This window comes from Rhinatrema bivittatum, chromosome 1 (genome assembly GCF_901001135.1).
Source record: "Rhinatrema bivittatum chromosome 1, aRhiBiv1.1, whole genome shotgun sequence".
In the NCBI taxonomy this organism is placed as follows: domain Eukaryota; kingdom Metazoa; phylum Chordata; class Amphibia; order Gymnophiona; family Rhinatrematidae; genus Rhinatrema; species Rhinatrema bivittatum.
Genome location: NC_042615.1, coordinates 211,004,779 through 211,027,945, shown reverse-complemented (window position 1 = coordinate 211,027,945; position 23,167 = coordinate 211,004,779). Strand labels below are relative to the sequence as shown.

The window sequence follows — 23,167 nt, the reverse complement described above, 5'->3', positions numbered from 1 at the left end:
ACTTCCCCGGACTGGCTCGACACTGCGGATCCGCCATGTTCCTGATGACATAGGGTGCGTGCACGCTCCGAAGTATGTACCAGCAAGGGTGCGTACCTCAGGGGCGTCCCCCTGTATTGACGTCATCCGCTTCCAACATAAAAGGTCTTCACTTACACTTACGATTTGAGTTAGCAAGGATTGATTGCGGGGATTCATCTGGACCCGCTTCTCTACGCTGCTCTGCCTCCTCGGACTTACCAGGGGTACCCACACCTTGGGGGCCTCGCTCGCTTTTCTTGATTTCAGATTACAGATAGGAACCGGTACTCGATCCTCGAGGGCCCATGTTCCTAAACACTCTGAAGATTCTCTACTGTCTAGAAGCTATCGCAGGTACAGACATTGTGAGTTACTATTTCAGATTGCATATAGGAACCGGTACTTGCCGTGAGGGCTCTTGTTCCTGAATACACTGAAGATTCTCTACTGCCTGGAAGCCATTACAGATACAGACAATTGTGAGTTACCATCGCTCTCTCAGACTTTCCCTGGAACCAGGTACTCGCTCCTCGAGGGCCTAACTCTTTCCAGCTACTGAGCCTTCTTAAGAATATATGTGAGTGTGTCATCTACTACTGGCTATATATACAGCGTGCCCTGTCTACTCACTATCTATAGTCTCTCTACAGCTCAGCAACCCTGGGATCGCAGTTTCAGTATCTGAGGGACTTCAGCCCTGCCGGGCACATCAGCTCACTACTGCCACCTCTGGTAGTTCTACTAACCTGTCTAATAAAAGAACTATCTGTGTCTGTCTCCATACTCTAGCCTAGCCGGTGGTCCCTCTCAGGATATCCTCCTGGGGGCACTGTCATCTGCCATTGGCCCAAGGATTCACCTATTTACAGAGTGCTCACTTCTCCCACTTCAAGGGTTGAGCACAACAGACTGCTAACTCTCATCAGCATAGCAGATCCTAACAGATTGCTAACTCCTCCCCTCTGGAGGAGCAGATCCTAACAGATTGCTAACTCCACCCGTGGAGCATAACAGATTGCTAACTCCGCCCACGGAGCATAACAGATTGCTAACTCCTCCCCTCTGGAGGAGCAGATCCTAACACTACCTCTCACCTCCAGAACTTTTTGACTGCCTACAAAGGCCAAGGTCTTCACCAAGTTGGATCTATGGGGAGCATACAACTTCATTCGCTTCAGGGAGGAGGATGAGTGGAAAACTGGGTTCAGTACTCCTGATTGGCATTATGAATACTTCTCGTGCCATTCAGACTCTGCAAAGTCCCAGCAGTATTTCAAAATATGGTAAATTAAATTTTCCAAGATCTCTTGTACTCCTATGTTGTGGTCTACCTTGATGACATACTCATCTACTCTCAATCCCTGACTCTGTGCTGAGAACATTTTAAACAGGTGCTACAATGACTATGAGACCATCATCTATATGCAAAACTTGAGAAATGTTCTTTGAACAAGAGGAGCTTCCCTTCCTAGGTTACATATATTCTCAGACCAGCTTCCTTATGGATCCTGCAAAGCAGAAAGCAATCCTAGGCTGGCCGCAGCTGGTCAGCCTTCAGGCGCTACAGCATTTGATAAGATTTGCTAAATACTACTTCCAATTCATTCCTGGGTATTCAGCCCTTACAGTACCACTTGCCGCCTTGACCAGAAAAGGTGCAGATACCCAGAATTAGTCCACCGAAGACATCATCGCCTTTCAGGCTCTTGAGCAAGCCTTCTCTCAAGGATTTTGTCTACGACACCCAGATCCTGATTATTGAGGTAGATGCTTCTATCCTTGGGTAGAGGCTGTCAACATAGCAACCAAGGGAGCCTCCTGCCATGTTCCTTCTTCCCCAGAAAGTTCTCTCTGGCAGTCAGAAATTACACGATTGGGGATTGCAAATTCCTTGTGGTGAAATTTGTGCTGGAAGAATGACAGCACCTCCTAGAGGCAGTCAAACATAGAACCACGATCTACACTGACTACAAGAATCTGGATTACCTTAAGTAAGCACAACAACTTAACCCCAGAGAGGCTCGCTGGTCCCTCTTTCTCATCCGGTTTGATTTTGAGCTTTGCTACTGTCCAACAACTAAGAATCTGAGAGCGGATGCTCTCTCATGCTCTTTCTAAATGGAAGACATACTGGAGACTCCTTAACACATTATCGACCTTTCAAAAGTCATTGTTGCTCCTGCGATACCAGTTCCTCCTGGAAGCGTCTTCGGGAAAGAATGTTAAAATGGGCTCATAACTCTTGCCTGGAAGGCATCCCGGATTAGTCTGTACCCTTGAACTACTCCAGCGCCACTACTGGTGGCCACAGGTTAAAATGGGTTTGAAGGTCCAAGTGGAATCTTGCCCTGTCTGTGCGCAGCTTAAAGCTACTTGTGCCTAACACTGGGGGGTGTTACAGCCATTGCCAGCCCCCAAAGAATCTTGGATACACTTGTCCACTAATTTTAACACGGATTTCCCTCTCTTACATGGCTCCACCATGATATAAGTCATGGTGGTTAGATTCTTCAAGATAGCACATTTCGTTCCTCTCCCGGGCTTGCCTCTTGCTCCTGAATTAGGCTGCCCTTTTGTCCAGTATGTCTTCAAGTTATATGGACTACCTTGGCATATCCTGTCTGATAGAGGCATCCAGTTCACAGCCCGATATTAGAAGGGCCTTTGTAAAAAAAGAAAAAATTGGCATTACCTGGACTTTACCACAGCCTAACATCCACAAGGCAACAGTAAAACAGAGAGAATTAACCAGGTCCTTAAGATTTTCCTTGATCGATATGTCAACAAAAGACAAGATAATTGGGTTATTCTCCTACTTTGGGCTATTTTCACACAACAATCACATTAATAATGCCACTGACTCTTCCCCATTCCACATTGTTTACGGTAAGCACCCACGGATTCCTCTTCCACTTCCTCTCTCAGTGACTTGCCTGGCAGCCCGTCCCACAGTCCAAGAACTCCAGTCGCTTGATCTTCAAGGCAGCAGCCTCGGTAAAGTAATACACTGATAAAATATGTAGACCAGATTCGCAACTGCAAGCCAGAGACATAGTGTGGTTGAGCACACAGAACCAGTGATTTATGGGTTCCCGCCCATTGTTTGGCACCCAGATTTATTAGGCAGTTTCCAATTTTTCAATGGATGGGTTCAGTGACCTATTAGCTCAAGCTCCTGACTATTTTAAGAATACACAATGGGCCCATATTCATTGGCCGCTACTTAGCCACATAAGTCCTTTATATGGCTATAAGTTACATGCACAAAAAGTAGGCAACAGCAAGTTAGCCGTATAAATTATAGGGATAACTACCAATATTTGGTGTGAGCTGCATAAGTTTAATTGTAAGTTTAGATGTGCCATGGAGCAGGTCTAACCTTAGCCAGGTAGACTTATCCAGCTAAGTGCATACATATATGTTATGGAGTCTCAATTTAGAAGACCCTTGGGCCGACCTACAGGAGCCTGGGAAAGATGTTCAATGTCTCTAGTATGTGGCAGGCTGGGAGGCAGATGTTCAGGCAGGACATAGAGGTGCTCTTCACCCTGGAAGCTGGTACTCCCCCAGGAGGAGCCTGTAGGAGCCCAACCGCTGGGACTTAGGCGGCTTCACCCTTTGAAGCTGAAGCCGCCCCGGGAGGAGCCCGTAGGGGCCCGGCCGCTGGGACTTAGGCGGGTTGTAGATCAGGACTGAGAACTGGAACCAGACTAGAACAGTAGACAGGTACTGTAACAGGGCTCAGGTACAGGAACCAGGCAGGCAGGAACTGTAGCAAGACTCGGGTACTGGAACCAGGCAGGATCTGTAGCAGGCAAGCAGGAACCAAGCAGGTACTGTAGCAGGTAAGCAGGAACGGAGTGAGTACCAAGGCAGCTCACTCCGGGGCACGATGCAACAGGGAACCAGGAGGTAAACCCATTGCAAGGCAAAGACTGAGTGTCCGCGGCCAGCTTATCAAGGCCGCGGCATCTGACATCAGGAACTGGGCGGAGTCAGCACTGGCGGGAAACGGCCTAGAAAGGCACCCAAGTGACGCGCGCATGCACCTAGCAGCAGGGCGTCCATGGGAAGCCTCCCGGCGACGCGGCCCCCGCGGGGACACCACCAAACAGGCCACAAACCAGGCCTCCAGAAGCGGGAACAGGTCCAGGAGCACGGAGGTAAGGGTCTGGTCGCACCGCTCATGGCCAGAACCGCCCCACATATATGCATATTTTCAATAGCTTTGCTGTGCCTCTGAATATTCATCATAACTTAGCTGGATAAATTCTAATCAGCTAAGTTATTACACGGCCAGCTTGAATATCTTCTCGAATGTATTTCATCTTTACTTGCGGAAACCACTGATCCTCTCATGGCTGCCTCAACAAGTTCCCAAAACTGCATAAATAATTAATGAAGAGAACACACATTACGAGGTACTGGGGATCTTGGATTCCTGCAGACAATGCAATAAGCTGGAATACCTTATTGCATGGCCCAGAAGAAACTCCTTGATTTCAGCAGTCAACCTTCAAGCACCCTTCTTAATTAGTAAGGGAATTTTGCCACTTTCCTCAGAAGCTCACCCATTCTATTATACTCAATAGACTAGACTACTGCAGTGCCAAACTACATGGACTCTCTTCCAACAAAGTTCACAGACTTCAAAAAGTACAGAACACAGCAGTTGAAATATTTGGTAAGAGGAAATGTGATCACGTCATGCCACTTCTCTTCAAACTTCATTGGCTTCCAGTGTCTTATAAAATTCAATTCAAGATTGTCTAACTTTCAAGGCCTTTCGCCAGGAACTCCTTCATATTTGTCCAATCCTCTGCTCCTATATTTACCTACATGTACTCTACGTTCCTCACAACTAGAGCTTCTAGATCTCCCATCACTTAAACAGATAAGACTGGAACACACTTGTGAAATCTGCTTTTCTTATCTGGTGCCCAATCTTTAGAACTCTTTTCCTTTGGTGTTACGACTTGAAAAAAGCTATGCCAAATTTAGGAAATCCCTTAAAACTTTCCTTTTCACAAAGGCTTTCCTTCTCCTCTGATTTTACATATATCTGTGTTCTAAGTATTTATATAGAAATTTAATGTTACTCTCTATAGTTTCTGTTTTTTTATCTTCTATTATTTTCATTGTTTAAGTCTATTTTTTAATTTTAGATTTCGAATTTATAATTTGTATTACTCACTTTAAGCTTTAATGTATTGTATGTTTATTTTAATTTATATACATCACATTGATTTACTTATGTAAGAATTGCGATTCCTCAAGCCTAATAAATAACACTGGTCTACATCAGTTTTGCTGTCTACAAGATAACATGTTATCTTTACGTATTTTAGTGTGGGGAATCCAAAAATCACACCGTTTTCTTCCAGTCACATCCAGTTTTTCCGCAAAACGCTGTCTACTCATGATCTCTTATATCAATAATGTAACATTATTATTTAGATATGCTGAATATGCAGAAAGATAATTAATGCACAGAAAGACATGCTGAATATGCAGTCGGTATAACCAATAGGAAGACTGCTTATTAAACAGTTTAAAACTGCTGATGTCGGCATTTTATGGCTATATAAGCAGCGTGAAAACCGACGGCAGCATTCAGTCGTTCAAGAGGCTTAGAAGTCACAGCAAATCTAACTCTGTTAAATCTGTTTTTGTTGAATATGTCATCCAACACTCGAATAGTTTGTGGACGGTGCTGGAATGATCCTGATATATTCTGTGACATTTGTGGTTGTTTTACAACACCCAAACAAAGGACATATATATCTGACTTTGTATGAAAAGATTATCATGAAGAAGAAGGAGAACGCTTCCACCAAGACATCAAGACCAAGAACATAGATATCAAGGCAGATGGAACACAACATGATGGCAGACTACTGCTGGTGATTACAGCGAGACAACCCTGATCATAAGTATTCCAGAGCATCCAAAAAGAGAAAATTTCTCCCTAACAATTAAAATTTACACAACTATTGCTCTCTTGGTTAGACGATAGACTCGTTGTTTTTTGCATGAAACAAATGTTCTCTCCAGTATTTTTTATTCCTGTTCCTCTATTTAGTTTTCTCTAGTTGTTGCACTATGTTGTCCCCTCCCCTTTTCCCTGTTCTTTGTACTTTCCATCTACTGTTTGATGTAGACCGATATGATGTACCCACTAATATCGGTATAAAAAAAGCCTCTAAATAAATAAAACGAAACAAATATTTTATATGCTATCGCTTCTTCAGAATTTCTTATTATCCTTGATATTCAACTTTATAATCTTTAATCAAACATTTCTCATTTGTGAAAAAATTTGACGTATTGCATATTTTTTGACTTCATGTTTGGAATCAGCACCTTTCATTTGGGTAAAATCAGCAAAAATAATTAGGTCAGCAGAAAACCTTTTTTCAAATGTAGACCAGTATAATAATAATAAGCTGACACATAACCCTCAGGAGGGGGCTTGGGGGGGGGGGGGGTTACTGTTTCGTTTGCCGGTTGCAAGAGCCACTTGAGACCAGCAGAACTCACCCCTTCACGGTCTAGAAGCCGCCAGACAATTTCTTCATGGCAGGAAGTCACCAGTGCACCGCCATTCTCCTTCCCCCATGAGCTGTCTCTAGGAGCACCCGTACAAACCCTAGCATCACCTCAGGAACAGGTCTATACTTCTCGTGTAGTGTGTGTGTTGCTGCTCCGTCATTCCAGGGCCCTGCCACATCTCTCCAGCCTTGTTTGCCTCATATCCTTGTCTCCTCTCAGATTTAATTCTGGATCTGACCCTCGCCTTGACAAAAACCATTCTTGTTTGCTGCCTGCCTCTGACCCTGCCTGGACACTGACCATTCTTGCTTGCTGCCTGCCTCTGACCCTAGCCTGGCCCTGGATTGATGCTTATGCCATTCTATAGAGACACTCGCTTAAGACCTGCCGGTTCCTGAAACCTAAGGGCTCAACCCAAGGGGAAAGGGGTTGGTTTAGGTGAAGCTCCTAGCCTGTCTCTCTCCTGCATAGCTCCACTATTGTGATTGGCAGTCCGTGGGTCATCCCAGTGGACCACTACTCTTACCTCCAACCCCAATCAACTGCCAGAAACCCCCGTCGCTGGGGTAGATCCCCCCAATGCAGTCCGTGGTAGGCCACCACACCACGAAGGCCTGACGCATGGGGAAATGTCAGTGTATTCCAGAGTTTCCCTAGATGTGCACGTGCCCGAATGCCAATGATTTAAAGGGCCTGCAGCAGGAAATTCCTGCGCTACCCTCTGATGACATCAGCCTCCCTGGGCATAAAGGTTGGCTCATTCTGCATTCAGTCGCTCAGCAATAAATCACTTAATTGTAAGAGTGCTTTGACATCGTGTTCCTGATTCCTGACTTCTGCTCCTGATTCCTGTTCCTGCTGTGTGTTCCTGTATTCCTGTGTCTTATCCGTCTTGAGTTCTTGTCTTCCTGGTCAGTCCCTCTTCATCTGCCATCAGCATCCCCTGCTCCTATGGTCTTTCATCCTCCTCTTCGTTCCTTGCTTCTTCAGACTGGACTTCTGGCTTGACCCTTGGACTGGACCCTAACACTGATTGAACTTTGCCTTCCTCAACCACAGCGTGGACCATGACACTGATTGAACTCCGCCTGCCTCTGACTACAGCCTGTTTCCATGCCTGCTGTCTGCTGCCTGACCAGATCTCTGCATGACCTGATTCCGCCTCCTTCTCTTTGCTGGCCTGCAACCCTTTCAATGCTAATGAGCATATCCTTCCTAGATGCCCACACCTAAGACCAGCTGGCCCCAACACCCAAGGGCTCAACTTAAGGGGAATGTGGGCTGATATTGGCGAAGCTCCAGTTGGGCCTCTGCTTCAGCTAGCTCTGCCTGCCGATGGTGGGGACCAGCAGGGCTCCTCTCTGCGGGTTGCGCCAATTCCGCCTCGGCCCAAGGGTCCAGTTCTCCAACATCCACCAGCTGTCATAAAGGGCCTACGGGGTCTACCCCATATGCTGAGCCAATCTCACCACAGCAGCAAGGATCCACAGATCTTACAATGCCCTTGGAATTTCCCGATTGGATCAGCCTTGAGTGTGTCCCTATATTGGAAGCTAGATATAAGGAGCCTTTGCCTGACACACCTTTGCTTATTCATTCTCTTCTAGGGTTTTCACCTGTGGAATTGATTGCTTGACTAGCCTGATCCACACCACTCTTCTGATCCATGCCAGCTTCCAATTCTACACTGGATCTCAAGTCATGCCAGGAATTCCCAAAGGCTTGAGTTGCTCAGGTACTTCCTCGGTCATCAAGTCCTAGCTGTGGCCTGCACCTTCAGTCTTAAACTATGGGGAGTGGCCATAGCATGTGAGGAGCAAGTCTGCAGAAATTGCTGTTTAGGCCTAACACGCCAGGGGGAGTTTTCTGGGTCATTGGAGGGAGTGCAGGATGAAGCGCAGAGGGTCCAAATGACCTTGAGACAGACTGGGCAAACTGATAGTTTAATGGGTAAGACTGGGAATGTCGTTCACATGAGCATGTTTTAAAATCTGCTTCCCTGCACGCATTAAAGCCGACCAATTGTTATTGAAGATGCACGCTTTACACTTGCTCAGGTACTTTCTTCAAATTAGGGGCACATTATGCTAGGCATATTTTAAATCGTATATGAGTAAATGCATGCATGATTTATAATTCCAGCGTATGTTCGCTCACGCGCCTATATGCGCATGTATGGGTGCCGGTGTGCTTATTTTAGAATTAACATGTATGTGTATTAGGAGCCTACCTTTTTCTTATGGAGGATATGTTTATTGATAGTGAGAGACACAATAGGTAATTTTGATTAAATCTGAATGAATACAGATATTTATACTTATATAAGTATGTAGCCCCCTCTTTATTTTGGGCCATCTAATTGAGAGACCACAGCAAAGTTCCTTGGCTACAGTCTCTCTCTCCTGGATCTCTCACTTGATAAAATGCATCAGATTTTAGCCCTGGGTGCTTGGGTTCACTGGTGGGGAAGAGGTATACACCTCCGGGACCCATGGTGCAATAGTGAGGCTCTGTGTCAGTCATTTACTTCCACCCTAATCACAGTCACTGGTTAGCTTATACTCATGGGTAGAGAAGTCCTCTTGCTGAAACCAGGCCAAAACATGGAAAGAAGTCAGCAGTGGTGTTCCACTAAGTACTTAAGTTTAAAAAACAAAATCTATACAATTATGGCACAAATAAATAACATCAGGGAACTCATAATTACAAAAGCCACAGTGTTTTTTCATGGTGTAAAGTCTAATAGCTCTTCTTTTTTTTTTTTAAAATTATTTATTTCTAAATTTTCGTAATTCAATTACATACTTATTGCATAACAGAATATTGTAATTCATCCAATACATCCAATTCTTTGAAAAGAAATAACAAATATATATTCCTGTTAATTTCTTAAGGCATTCCCAGGTGACATCAATTTATACATGAGCGATAAAACTAGGAAAATTTCTTATTGCAGAGAAAAGTTAAATTCTCCCTTTTCCCAGTATTCAGAGATTAACAGCAAAAACTATACTATGCTCTTACCCAATTCCCATACTATGGGGATGGGAATCCAAAAACGTCTGTAATTGAGATATATCATGAAACACATACCTTTGGTCTAAGTGTTTTAACTCACATCTACAGGGGAACTTTAATATAAATTCAGCCCCCCCTTTTAAGAATTTCAGGTTTTAATTTCAGAAACTCTTTTCTTCTCAACTGAGTTGTCCTTGACAAGTCAGGCTTTACCCAGACTTGCTGTCCATGAAACTTCTCTTGACGATGTCTAAAGAATAAACGGAGGACTGCATCTCTCTCAGTTGAGAATAAAAAGGTCACTAAAAGTGTCCCCCTAGTGTGAATATCAGTACTTAATGTTGTTTCTAAGACTTCAGTTAAATTACTAGACACTTCTGTCTGCACTTTCTCATCCTGATTTTCTCTATTTAACCTTACCGGCAGGTAATAGTTTTTTGATAATGCTGGCAATGATTGTTGTGGAATTTTCAAAATGTTATGTAAATATTCTTTGAACATTTCAACAGGTAATACTAAATTCTTTATTGGAAAATTAACAATCCTAAGATTAGAATATCTCAAAGAATTTTCAAGAAATTCCATTTTCTTGCATTAATCATTTCTGTTTTAACAAAATTGTTTTGAAGTGTTTCAACCTTTTCCAGCCTTCCTTCATTTACTAATACTTTACTATTACATTGAGAAACAGTATTTTCCACTTCTGATATTCTTTGATGGTATGTAGATGTATTCTGAGATAATTTAGTTATCACCTTTTCCAAAGATTTTATCGCAAACCAAAGTGTGTTCATAGTAATCTCAGGAGGAACTTGATATACATTGGATTCTAATTCTTTTCTGGATTCCTCCTTATCCCCTATGGAAACGTCTCCACTTCTCAGTCCATCTCCAATGGTAACATTTATATTATCAAGACCCTCATCTAACTGGAGAGGGCCAGCAAAACTTAATACTTGGTGGGGAGGGAGTAGTAGGAGCGCCGGGGCTAAGAGAGATAGCTTCAGCCTGTAGATAAGCTTCTCGCTCCAAAGCATTATCCACTGCGGCTCCTTCCTCCAGTTTGACTGCTGTTGCCATAAAAAAAAGAAGATATTTGAGGTTGAGATATACTGGATAAGGGAGTCGACACTTGTATTTCCCTTATCTGTGCCTTCCTTTTTGTATGAGGCACATCATAAAATTCATATAGCAATCACACTTTCTTTTATGGTCTTTCTGTTATTTTAACAATTGAAACCCTGGGGTGGAATTTAGAGGAGGTGAAGATAAAGTAAATTTTTACTCACTAAAGTTTCTAAGTTCCACTCCTTTTCTCAGGCAGTAGTTCTTCAATTTTTCATAAATTCAATCAAAGCTGCGCACCTCTTTGGCGCACGTGGCTTAGGCAGTGCGCCGGCAACGCCTTCGCGCCGCAAAAAGGGCCAATTTTATGGACCTTCGAGTCCTCCAGTGACATCACTTCCTGGTTCCTTGGGTCGGCGTTGATATGAGGTCGGTGCCCCACTCCCGAGCAGGAAATCAGCAAGCAGCACACCGGTAACACGACAAAACCTTCGGGTCCTCGCTCCTCTCCCCAAATGAATGTCGCAAAAAGGGCTGATTTTTATGGGCCTTCGAGTCCTCCAGTGACGTCACTTCTGGGTTCCTCGGGTCGGCGGCGATACGAGGTCGGCGCCCCCACTCCTGAGCAGGAAATCAGCAAGCAGCACACAGGTAACACAGCAAAACCTTCAGGTCCTCGTTCCTCTCCCCTTCTAATAGCTCTTCTACTTTCCTTTGAACCATTGCCAGGCAAAAATCCTCCCTAAGAAGGGTAGGAAAATTCTCTTCCTCTAGCATATGCTAGAAGGGAACAAAAATCCCCCCAAAAATCCTTATCAGATGGTACAAAGTCTTTTTTCCAAAATATCAGTTTTCAGCAGTTTCATCCCACCATAGACTGGTCATGGGAATGCGTTTAGAAAAGGTTTGGACAAGTTCCTGGATGAAAAGTCCATTAATCATCATTATTAAGTAGAGTTGCAGAAATCCACTGCTTATTCTTGGGATAAGCAGCATGGAATCTATCTCCCCCACTTGGGATCCTGCCAGGTACTTGTGACTTGGCTTGGCCACTGTTGGAAACAGGATATCGGGCTTCATGGACCTTTGGTTTAACACAGTATGGCAAGTCTTATGTTCTTAGAGTAACCACCATAAACCTCCAGCCCTTCCAACAAGAGGGAAAACCTGGTCATTCTGTCAAAACGGTAGAAAAATTCGAGTCTTTTAAATCTCTCAATAGCACATCACTGGTGAGTACAGACCAACCAAAATATTTCTTCTCACAAAAAACTTCTGTTCTGTAAGGGAATCTCACGAGGGACCTCATGAAGTTACTTCAACTTCTTGATAAATCAACTTGAGAAGAAGAAAGACTTTTTGCACATGCTCCACATTTTATATGTGGAAGCTAACCAATTCCAAAAAGCTGGGAGACTATCAGAAGAGGAGAATCCCAGTATGCAAACTCTCAAAAAGATGTCACATGGGAAAAATATTAATGACAGTAAGATAAAAACCTTGAGGGCCATATTCTAAAGCCATTTAGTGTACAGTACCTGAATGTAATCCACTTTAAAGTGCGAGAAGCGGAATATAAATCTAAATAAATAAAATAAATAACGTAATAGTTATCCATCTAAATGGCTTATTCAGCTATTTTTAGTCCTTATCCAGCTAAGAAGGGGGGCGTTGTGGGGAAGAGCAGAGTTAGCCGCATAAGTTAACCGGCTAACTGTGATATTCAGAGTTAGGCGGTTATTATCTGCAGTTAACTCTGATCGGGACATAGGGCTATCCTAAAGTTAGCCGGTTATACATATTCGGCTACCTTCAAGATAGCTGGGTATATTCATCATCAGTGTGACTGCACCGATTTTCAGAAGGTACTTAATCCAGTCTCCTATTAGAGACTTCTCAGGAAATTACAAAGTCATGGGGTAGGAGGCAGGGTTCTGTTGCAGATTGGTAACTGGTTAAAAGACTGGAAACAGAGGATAGAACTAACTGATCAGTTTTCCAAATAGAGAAAGGTCTTTAGTGGAATATCACAGGGATTGGTGTTAGGCCTGTGCTGTTTAGCATATTGATAAATAATCTGGAAAAGGGAATAATGAGTGAGTTGATCAAATTTGCAGATGGCACAAAATTATTCAGAATTATTCAAACAGTATAGAATAACAATCCTCAACAACTTATCTGTTTCTTCTTCAAGTGTCCACCAAGCTCAATGGTACTAAAATACATTTGTAATAAATATGTACAGCATGCATGATCTGTATCTCTATCTTGTCTGCAGAATTTGGAGGTGTGAAATAATGTACGCACTGGAGACTGGCATAAATTTCAGAAAGAAAGAAGCATATGAACTAAGATTTAAGACTCACACGTGGACATGGACATGGTGATTTTATAACATACGGGCATTTGTATGCATATACACGCAGGTGTTATAAAATTGGCTATACGCGCAAACATGTGTGCACAATGTCATATTGACACATGCATCTGCGTGCATTTGGTGATTCGAGCATGTAGGAGGGGGGAATTTTAGTAGCTATGCATGCTGACACAATTACATGTTTCCCCAGTTTAGTCCAGTAAAGGAGAGGACCTCCTAAATTCCCTATCTAACTTGCCTCCCTTTTACCCTGTTAGATCTGAACCTTAAAACCCCGCTGACTAGCCTAGTTGTTTTTGTTACACAACTTACACGCCATCCATGGCAGAAGTAAAATTACACAGTAGGAGACCCCGGCGCATGCTTGTGCATGTAAACACTTATGCGCAGACTTCATGGTGCAGTTTCAGCCCGCACGTGTCTCGCCCATGCTCCGTCTAGACCATGCCCACTCCCCACCCCTTTTTGATGAAAAAAATGTTATGTGCCTACCGGGAAATACAAGGGTACCCGCGCAGGTTTTAAAATCTGCGTGGCGCGCGCCGGGCCGAGTCACGCACGCATCCTCCCGGCTTTGGCGCACATAGGGCTTTTAAAATCGACCAGTATATCGCCAAGAAAGTCCAAATACCTTTATTGCAGCATGAGAAAAAAAAAATGTGAGCTAAACATCAGCTGGGAAAGCTAATTTTGTGTTTGGGCGTATGCAGGGATCCCCAGGTGCCTCGCAATTCATTTGCATAATTTATCCCATGTAGAAATGCTTTCCAATAACATATAAGAAGGAACCTCTGTAGGAGGGGGAGAGAGAGAGAGAAACAGGGAGAGAGAATCGAGGAAGTTTTTTGTGAGAGGGGCAGAAGGAGGCTGACCTGCTCTCTGGAAGGAGTGGGAAAGGAGGGGGAGGAGCTTTAGCCTTTCTGTTCCCTGAAGAGAAGAAGAAATGGTCCTATTCTTCCAGTGACTCGGAAGTTGTAATTATATGTGTTAAGATCTTTTTGAGAGAAGACATGAAGCCAACCCATGCACCAATTCTGCCTAAGAACATGAGAACTGCCGTGCTGGGTCAGACCAAAATCCACGGAGCCCAGCATCCAATCACAACTACCTGGCACAGTGGTTCTCAACCCGGTCCTGGGGACCCCCCCTTCCCCCCAGCCAGTCGGGTTTTCATGATATCCACAATGAATATGCATGAGAGAAAATTTGCATGTTATGGAGGCAGTGTATGCAAATTTCTCTCATGCATATTCATTGTGGATATCATGAAAACCCGACTGGCTGGGGGGGGGGGGTTCCCCGGGACAGGGTTGAGAACCACTGGGCAGATCCAATATAATGGATCTAATTCCTCTTACTCACTCCCAGGGATAGCAATAACATTCTTTAGTTTATCTGGCTAATAATATGTTATGGGCTTTTCCTCTAGGAACGTGTCCAAATCTCTTTTAAAACCCCCCCCCCCCCCCCATGCTAATCACTTTGATCACTCCCTCCGCCAACGATTGTATAGCTTGATAGAGTGAGGTGAAAAAGTACTTTCTATGATTTGTTTTGCTTCTGCCGGTTGCTAGTTTCATGGAGTGTCCCCTTGTTTTAGTAGTATTGGAAAGGGTAAATAACCGTCTTTTATTTACCCATTTTTTAGATTTCTGGCGCACCCCGTCTCAGCCATCCTTTTCCAAGCTGAAGAGCCCTAGCCTGCGTAGCCTCTCATCGCAGGAGAGATATTCCATCTCCTTTATCATTTTTGTTGCTCTTCTCTGCATCTTTTCTAGTTCTACAATGCCTTTCTTGAGATAAGGGCAACCAGAACTGCACACAGTACTCATGGTACAGTTGTGCCATGGCTTGATACAGAGGTAATATGATATTTTCCATTTCATTCTCCATTCCCTTTTTGGATTGGTCCTTATATTCTATTTATTTATTTGACGGCTGCTGCACACCGAACCAAGCATTTCAACATATTGTCCACAAGGACTCCAATGTCCTTTTCCTGGGTAGTGCAAACCAATACAGATCCCAGTATCATATACCTGTAGTTGGGATTATTTTTCCCTATGTGTATCACGTTGCACTTTTCCATATTAAATTTCATTCAGTTACCCAGCCTCCTGCAGTTCCTCGCAATCTGCTGCCTTTTTTTTTTATTTTAACAACTTTCAACTTTTTATCATCATTCAACAAAAATAACATTAATGTCAACAATAACATAAAAATAATGACATGCATATATAAAATGAGCTAAACTAAAATGGTGTACACATATTGTGACATACAAAATTAAGTACAAGAAAGAAATGAAATGTACCCTTGTTTATAGACTCTTTTTTTATGTATTTAAAAATTTGTGCTTCACTGAACCAATTATAATTGTATATGTATATGTGTGCTGTTATAATTGGTTCAGTGAAGCACAAATTTTTAAATACATAAAAAAAGAGTCTATAAACAAGGGTACATTTCGTTTCTTTCTTGCATATATCACTTAATTTTGTATGTCACAATATGTGTGCACCATTTTAGTTTAGCTCATTTTATATATGCATGTCATTATTTTTATGTAATTGTTGACATTAATGTTATTTTTGTCTTTACATGTAATTTAAGTTCTTCTTATTATTTATGTATGTCATACATTCATGTGTCATGTATATGTGTACTTTTATTTTCATTTCTGTATTTTGCCCTTAACAGCCCATGAGGCAGCTCCTGCGAGAGCGAAACTCGGCCAGAGTCGGGCTAGTTTCAATAAAGGCTTCTTTTACACCGATCATCCTTTGTCTATTCGCTTACCAGCATATTGGATCGGCTTCCGCTTTGTTTTTTGGCTCTCCTTGTTAGCCAGATAAACTTATCTGTCTGACTAATGCTGCATATTCAGCAGCACAGCAGCACTGCTGAATATAACCGGCTATCTTAAAGTTAGCCGGATAAGTTTATCCGACTAATTTTAGGACAACTCTGTGACCCGATCAGAGTTAGCTGGATAAATTAACTTATCCAGCTAACTTTAGTCCTCCATACTATGCCCATTCCCCATGCCTGACTTATCTATCTAAATGAGGCACGCTGATCCTTGCCAGATATTCAGTGATGCCACTTAACCGGATAAATAGTACTTATCTGGCTAAATGCCATTTTGAATATTGACCTCTGCTTTTTTTTTTTTTTTTACAGCAACACTAAATAACTTTGAAAAATAGGGGGACTATGATCAAACTTCAGGACTGCAGAGCTATAACACAGCTTTTCTAGATGTATGCCCATAGCTGTATGTCCATCTCCTGTTATGGTGTAATTCCTCACATTAATTACGGAACATAGTTTATTTTGGACCAATAATGAAGAACTTAATTTAATTCTTAGTAAGGGGATTAGCTGTTTTTTATCTTGATTGATCAACTCTTCTTATTATGGTCTTTTTTTATGTTATACAAATTAACTTAAAACAAATGTCCTGATGCAGCAGATTTTAGGAACAAAACAAATTTGAATCTTGTTGGCCAACTATCTAAACATGTTCTGATATTAGTTCAGATACATATATTGCTGTGGATGTGTGATATTTGATTAATCTTACATATGACTTCCAAACTTATTTCCTTGACAGCCTATGCAAGATTTGTGACAAATTCAAGAGACACACTACATCCTGGGACAAAATTGCTTCAATCACAGTTTGTGCCTATTTATTTTGAAAATGTGAAACCTGTAATAGTGCAAAACATCATCATTTCAGGAATGCACATGGTGCTCCAGAGTTAATATGTTTCTTAGTTTCAAAATCATCAGCACATTAATAGCTTGTTTATATTTATTTATTTTTATTTATTTAAGTTTTTTTATATACCAACATTCAAGACAGTAGTCCCATCATGCTGGTTCACAAGAAACAGGGGTGCAATAAACTTTACAATTTGAACAATGGTGCAGAAAAGCAGTTACATGTAACAGGGAATCAATAACTAGGAGTAAGAAGGAAAATGATTTATAGCTTTATGATTTATTTTATCTGTCTGAGCATCCCTGAAGGGGCACCATCATGACTTTCTGAAAATTAACATAATACACTGATCCAGTCTGAGAGCTCCTGATATTGGTAATTTTTGGTTTGCTTAGTAGCCTAGCTGTTTCACTAAACACTGCTGTGTAAAGTGCTGCAGTGTTGAATGTAATGATTGCGATCTGAATGCAGTTTACTGGGTTGTATGAAATGTTGGTAGTCCCCAGTGGACAGATGTCCATATTACTGGAACCAGTATGAGAGCTGATACTATTGTGACACTTACATATGCTATTAGCAGACTAGCTAAGCATAATTTAGCATCCTCCTAGAATAGTCTATTCTCAGAGCAGGGTCTGTACCACATTAATAGGATTGTCAAATAAGTTTGTAATGTTGCTGCCAGTGCTTTTCTGCTTCTGTAATTGATGGCAAAACTTTATTATTTTTTTTTAGATCACTGTGAAGATTCATGAAAAATGTATTTCATGTGAAATTCATAATTCAAATGGTAAATTCTAGAAGTGTCTTAAAATGAGTCCCAAGAGTCAGAGCTGTATTTCATCTGTTAGTCCTACTGCTGTCTTTAAGTTAAATAGATGTGCAGTAGGGACTTGCATTTTGACTTCAGTGATATGATTTGCAGCATCATAGTTACATTGTCACATTATGTTGATCTGATTTATTTTTCCTTTTCAACAATCGCTATTTATTCACAGACTGTATCAGCCTCTTGCTATTAGTATGATTTTTTTCAAATCTTCCTCTTACTATCTTTGACAACTGTACTAGTATCAAAGACACATACAAAGTTCCAAACCGTACATCTCAGTATAGTTGAGCCATATAACAATACAGATATTTTAAGAAAAATAATAAAACTAAACAATATAGCACCAAATTGTGTCTGTACCTGTTCATTCGCTAATTAGATCATTCTCATTCCTGTCAATGAAGCAATAAGAGGAAAATCAGAAGGTGTTCGACAAAGTTCTGCATGAGAGGCTTCTAAGAAAACTAAAAAGTCATGGGATAGGAGGCGATGTCCTTTATTGGATTGCAAGCTGGTTAAAAGACAGGAAACAGAGAGTAAGATTAAATGATCTGTTTTCACAGTGGAAAAAGGTGAACAGTGGAGTGCCTCAGGGATCTGTACTTAAACTGGTGCTTTTTAATATATTTATAAATGATCTGGAAAGGGGTATGACGAGTGAGGTGATCAAATTTGTGGATGACACAAAATTATGCGGAGTAGTTAAATCTCAAGTGGATTGTGATGAATTTTAGGAGGACCTCGGAAGACTGGAAGATTGGGATTCCAAATAGCAGATGAAATTTAACATCCCCCCAACTTCAAAGATGACCCCAGCATACTTCCCCTTCATCTCTCCCTGACCCCAACACTCTCTTTGTTCCCACCTCCTATAAGTCACAGCTCAATGACTTATGCATCCTCACTCTGCTCTTAGCTGAGTCAGTTCTCAAGTCCTGAATTCACTGCTGCAGACTGAGTTTTGTCTGATTTGCTGCCCTTTCCAGTTTCTCCCCAGAGTTACCTTACTTCTTCCGTTCTCTACAGGTTTAGGGGCTGATTTTCAAAGCCTGGTGCGCACCAGCAGCGGCAGATACGCGCATGGCTGGGCCACTCGCTTGCCGAGCGCATTTTCATAGCGGCCCGGCCGCTGGGTTGTTTAAAAGGGGTGGGGTGGGGGCCGGCCAGGGCAGTGCCATTTTGCGCTGTCCCGGTAAAGCGCACGCTTCAGCCAGCTGGCATGCGGAACTTGCTCCGGCTCTGTTGGGCCGGGTAAGTTCAAAACAAAAAAAAAAAATAGGATAGGGTGGGTTTAGGGGTTGGGGTGGAGAGGGGAAAAATGATGAAGGTGAGTTAGGGGGATGGGGTTTATGCCCGTTTGCGTCGCTGCGTGCATGTTAAAATATTCCCCCCCCCCAAGTGCTCACTGCTATAAAATTGGGCACACATGCGCACGGGTATTTGATAACGTGTGTGGCAACACACGCATGTTATAAAATCAGCACATCCATGTGTGCACGCCATGAACTGCTTGCACATGGACACCCCATGGGCCTTTAAAAATGTACCCGTTATTGAGGAAGGGGAAAGGCTAAGTTGTATACAGAGAAGACCCTAAGACTTCTAGTGTTTCTCATGAGACCCTACAACTGCAAATTCTCTGAGTCTCAGGGAGAAATCCAGGTATGCCCACACTGTTCCCTGGGCTTATAAAAAGAGAAAATAGAGCAGTGGCCGAGACTGGGGAGAGTCACTAGTCAAAGTAGTACAGCTCCAGATGGAATCCTGCTTTCTTTTTTGAAGCCAGTACAAGTGCAATGATACTAAATGTCATAGGCGAACCTTACAGCTATGAACACACACTTCTGTCCCCACCCTTCCCACAAGTGGCTTTTATTTTTTAACTAACACATCATCCATAGCAGAAATAAAGTCACGCGGCGGGTGACCTTTTCACATAGTAAGGTGCATTCAGCAGCGTTCACAGTTTTACACTCAGTTGTATGCACGTGCTGGGGTGCGTAAGTATTTATGCACATAGCGCTGGTTTATGCCCCGCCCATTTTTAAAAATCTTTGGCGATGCGCGTGCTGCAGGAGATACGCGCATATCCATGCGGCTTTTCAAATCTGCTCTATGTGCGTGAGCCCGACTTGTTTGCGCATCCCCTAATTAATGCGCATGCCGGGGTTTTGAAATTCACCACAAAGCATATTTTTGCGGAAAGTGCACACAAATCCCAATTACAAGTCCCGATGTTGGAATTTCATTTTCTGCTCATAGAATGACACAAGCGCTGGAAACTTTACCTCTGACCAGGAGTTAAATTTCCAGTGCTAAGAAAAGCTGAGTTAAGTCAGCTCACCTCTCTGCATTGCGGATAATAGTTGATACTTACATTTGCATGCAATTTTCATATGAGGGTGCTAAGCAAGATGCACAGTTTATCATGCACGTTTTTTTTTTGCGCATAGGTCCTTGCTGCATCTGGAGTAATATTTGTGCACAAAAAATGTGTGTACACCTGAAGGTAAAACTGGGATTGCTGCTGAAGGCACCTTATTGTGTGAAAAGTTGGCTGTAATACAGTATTTCACTGCAGCTGCTGTCTTGGGTTAAGAGAGAGAAGGGCCAAAACGTCATAGACCTCTAGTCTAGCAAAAACAGAAGTTTGTAAAAAAACAAAACTTGTTCATAGGAGAAAATCCCTGCAGGAGACTGCTGAATATCCATAAGGTTGGAACAGATAACTTTTCTGAAGCATCAGGAAAAAAAAATAAAAATTTCACAGACCAAAGTACCTCAAGATATTGGGCCATTTATGTGGCTTGGAAATTTTGTGTAACCGAGACTCAAATGAAGATTTAAGACTAAGACCACTGACGATGTTTAGGATGAAACCTTTGCTGGATGTCAACGATTTTCGATCTGTGCTGCAAGCCCTAATTTTCTCATCATTAGACTACTGCCACTCTCTTCTTTTAGGTCTCCCACAAACCACCTTATGTCCCTTACAAGTGCTCCAAAACTCGGCGGCGAGAGTATTAACGAACTGTAAGAAACGCAATCATATTACACCTGTCCTGGTAAAGTTACACTGGTTGCCAATATCGCAGAGAATATGTTACAAAACTTGGTGTATCCTCCATAAAGCTATCTATGGAAAAAAAAAACAGATTGGTTGAACTTTTTAATCCGCCTACATACTCCACACAGAACCTTAAGATCAGCAAATAAAGGACTATTACAAATTCCTTCAGTAAATACAGGCCTACCTCATACTAGTACGCGATAGGACCATCTCTATCGCAGGTCCCAGTATCTGGAACACAATGCCTGTGGAGTTACGACTTGAAACTTGAAACAGAGTTTAAATTAAAATATTTAAAAAAGCCCTGAAGACATGGCTTTTCGAACAGGCCTATGCAGACTACCTGGAGAAAGGAAACAGCTAGAATGAAAAAGCCAACCTTTTCCTCATGATTTTATTTTTCCCGTCCTTTTATTAATAGTTTTGTTTTATATTGAAAACGTTTTTGTAATTTTTTTCCACCGATAAATATCATTGTTGTTTTATGATGTTTTTGTTATGTAAACCGTTGTGATGTTCCTTTCGAATGATGGTATGCAAAACTTTTTAAATAAATAAAAAATAAAGGATCTTTTTATTGTTTCTACCACAGGCTTCTGTTTCTTAAGTATGAGAGACAGGTGATCCAGCAACAAAAGAATTTATTAACGTGCATAGGGTTTAATTTACATTTTGGGTTAAAGCAGAACAAAGAAAGTGTTCAACTTCCTACAAATTCCAGAAGGAAATGAAATTTAAAAATCAACAGTCTCTAATATATATATATATATACTACTGGACTTCTTCCCTGAAAGTACTACGTTTAAATATTGTTTTAAAGTTCCACCATGCTTTCTGTACAAGCTTTTGCGTACATGTTATTGTGAAAAGGGAGGGGAGGAAGGAGATTGGCTCCAGGAGCTACCAGAAGGTAAATCCTCTGCAAATATGTGCTGTTTTGAAATTGTGCAAGGAAACTGACAAACAGGCTTTTTGCTCCCTATTTTTTTTCCCACCCTTTTGCCTGAAACTTAAATCCAACCCAAAGCATTTAATTTAAAATGGGAGTCCTAAATGGTTTTTAGAGCTAGCGCATTTATCAGAGCACCGGACAGAGCTGCAGGAGAGAGCTTGCATGGTCCCACTCAAACAGTGATTGATCCCAATTCCTGGTTCACCCTCTGCCTTGCCAGGTCCCGTATAGGGATTCCCAGCCGTTCTCACTGAGTGATGCTGACGGGGGAGGCGCGCATGGAGGCCGCTTAGTCAGAGATAGCAATTTAGGAAAGCCAGAGAGAGAGAGCCTGTACCTGGGAAGACATTGATGAGTTTATGTAGTTAAGGAAGACAAAGCACCCAGGGGGGCTTGCCTGTTTCACAAAACCTGTGAAAAGATTTCTTAAGCAAGGCAGCCAACTTTCCAGGAGAGGCAGGAAGCAAAGGCTGTGCCTGCTTCCTGAAACATAAAACAAGATATGTTTGCTGCTACTCTGAAACGGCAATTTTTTTTTATTGCTATGAGAAAAAACAGCTAGTAGTTTCCTTCTGCACTGAGAACAAAGTTATGTTGATACAAAAGCATGAGAGGTTGAGAACTTTATATGTTGTTTAGACTACCAGTCCCTGAAGTAAAAGACAAAAGTAATATAGTATTTATTTATTTATTTATTTATTTATTTATTTATTAAAGGCTTTTATATACCGACTTTCTTGATACAAATCAAATCAACTCGGTTTACATCGAACTAAGCAGTAACTATAACCAACCAATCAACAAGAGACAATTTAAAGGATGCCTTAACTGGGAGTAGGAAATAAAGAAAGGGAGAACGAGGATAAAGTACTATATGCATGGGAGGGAGGCAAGGAGCCGACCTCATGATAACTTATAAGCGTGATTTAGCGTTTGTTTATTTACATAAGTGATGGAACAATTCTAAGTCAGGCTGTGGGGCTTGTAGTGGAGAAGGCTCGGCAGAACAGCCATGTCTTTAGTTTCTTTTTAAAAGTTAGTAGACAAGTTTCCTGCCTAAGGTCCGGAGGCATGGCGTTCCAGATAGAGGGGCCTGCGATAGAGAATGTCCGGTCTATGATGTTTGAGTGGTGTACAACTTTGATTGGAGGAACATGTAAGGATCCCTTGTAGGCATCCCTTAAGGGTCTGGCTGTCGAGAGCAATTTGAGAGGGTGTAGCAGATCAAGAGGGGTCTGATGGTGAATATTTTTATGGATAATTGTGAGTGATTTATGGAGAATCCTGAAGTTTACTGGGAGCCAGTGAAGATCTTTTAGAATGGGAGAGATATGCTCTCTCCGATTGGTATTCGTCAGAATCCTCGCCGCTGCATTTTGGAGCAACTGGAGAGGTTTTATAGTAGAAGCTGGGAGACCTTGCAAGATGGAATTGCAGTAGTCGATCTTGGAGAACAGAATGGCTTGGAGGATGGATCTGAAATCGTAATGGAATAGGAGTGGTTTGAGTTTTTTTGAGTACTTGTAACTTGTAGAAGCACTCCTTTA

The 23,167-nt window shown here is 42.1% G+C and overlaps 1 protein-coding gene across 6 annotated transcripts in view; it reads left to right on the top strand.

Moving 5' to 3' along the window:
* The window catches only part of PPP2R2C (protein phosphatase 2 regulatory subunit Bgamma), a 623,817-nt gene that overhangs the window by 297,165 nt on the left and 303,485 nt on the right, over positions 1 to 23,167 (top strand). For 2 of the 6 annotated variants that reach the window (XM_029591491.1, XM_029591499.1), the window contains exon 2: positions 8,181 to 8,308. The exons of the other annotated variants lie outside the window; for them this stretch is intronic. In XM_029591491.1, coding sequence (XP_029447351.1) covers positions 8,275 to 8,308 — 34 coding nt within the window. In that variant the 5' untranslated portion in view covers positions 8,181 to 8,274. The remainder of the gene's footprint in view (positions 1 to 8,180; positions 8,309 to 23,167) is intronic. 6 annotated transcript variants of the gene reach the window in all.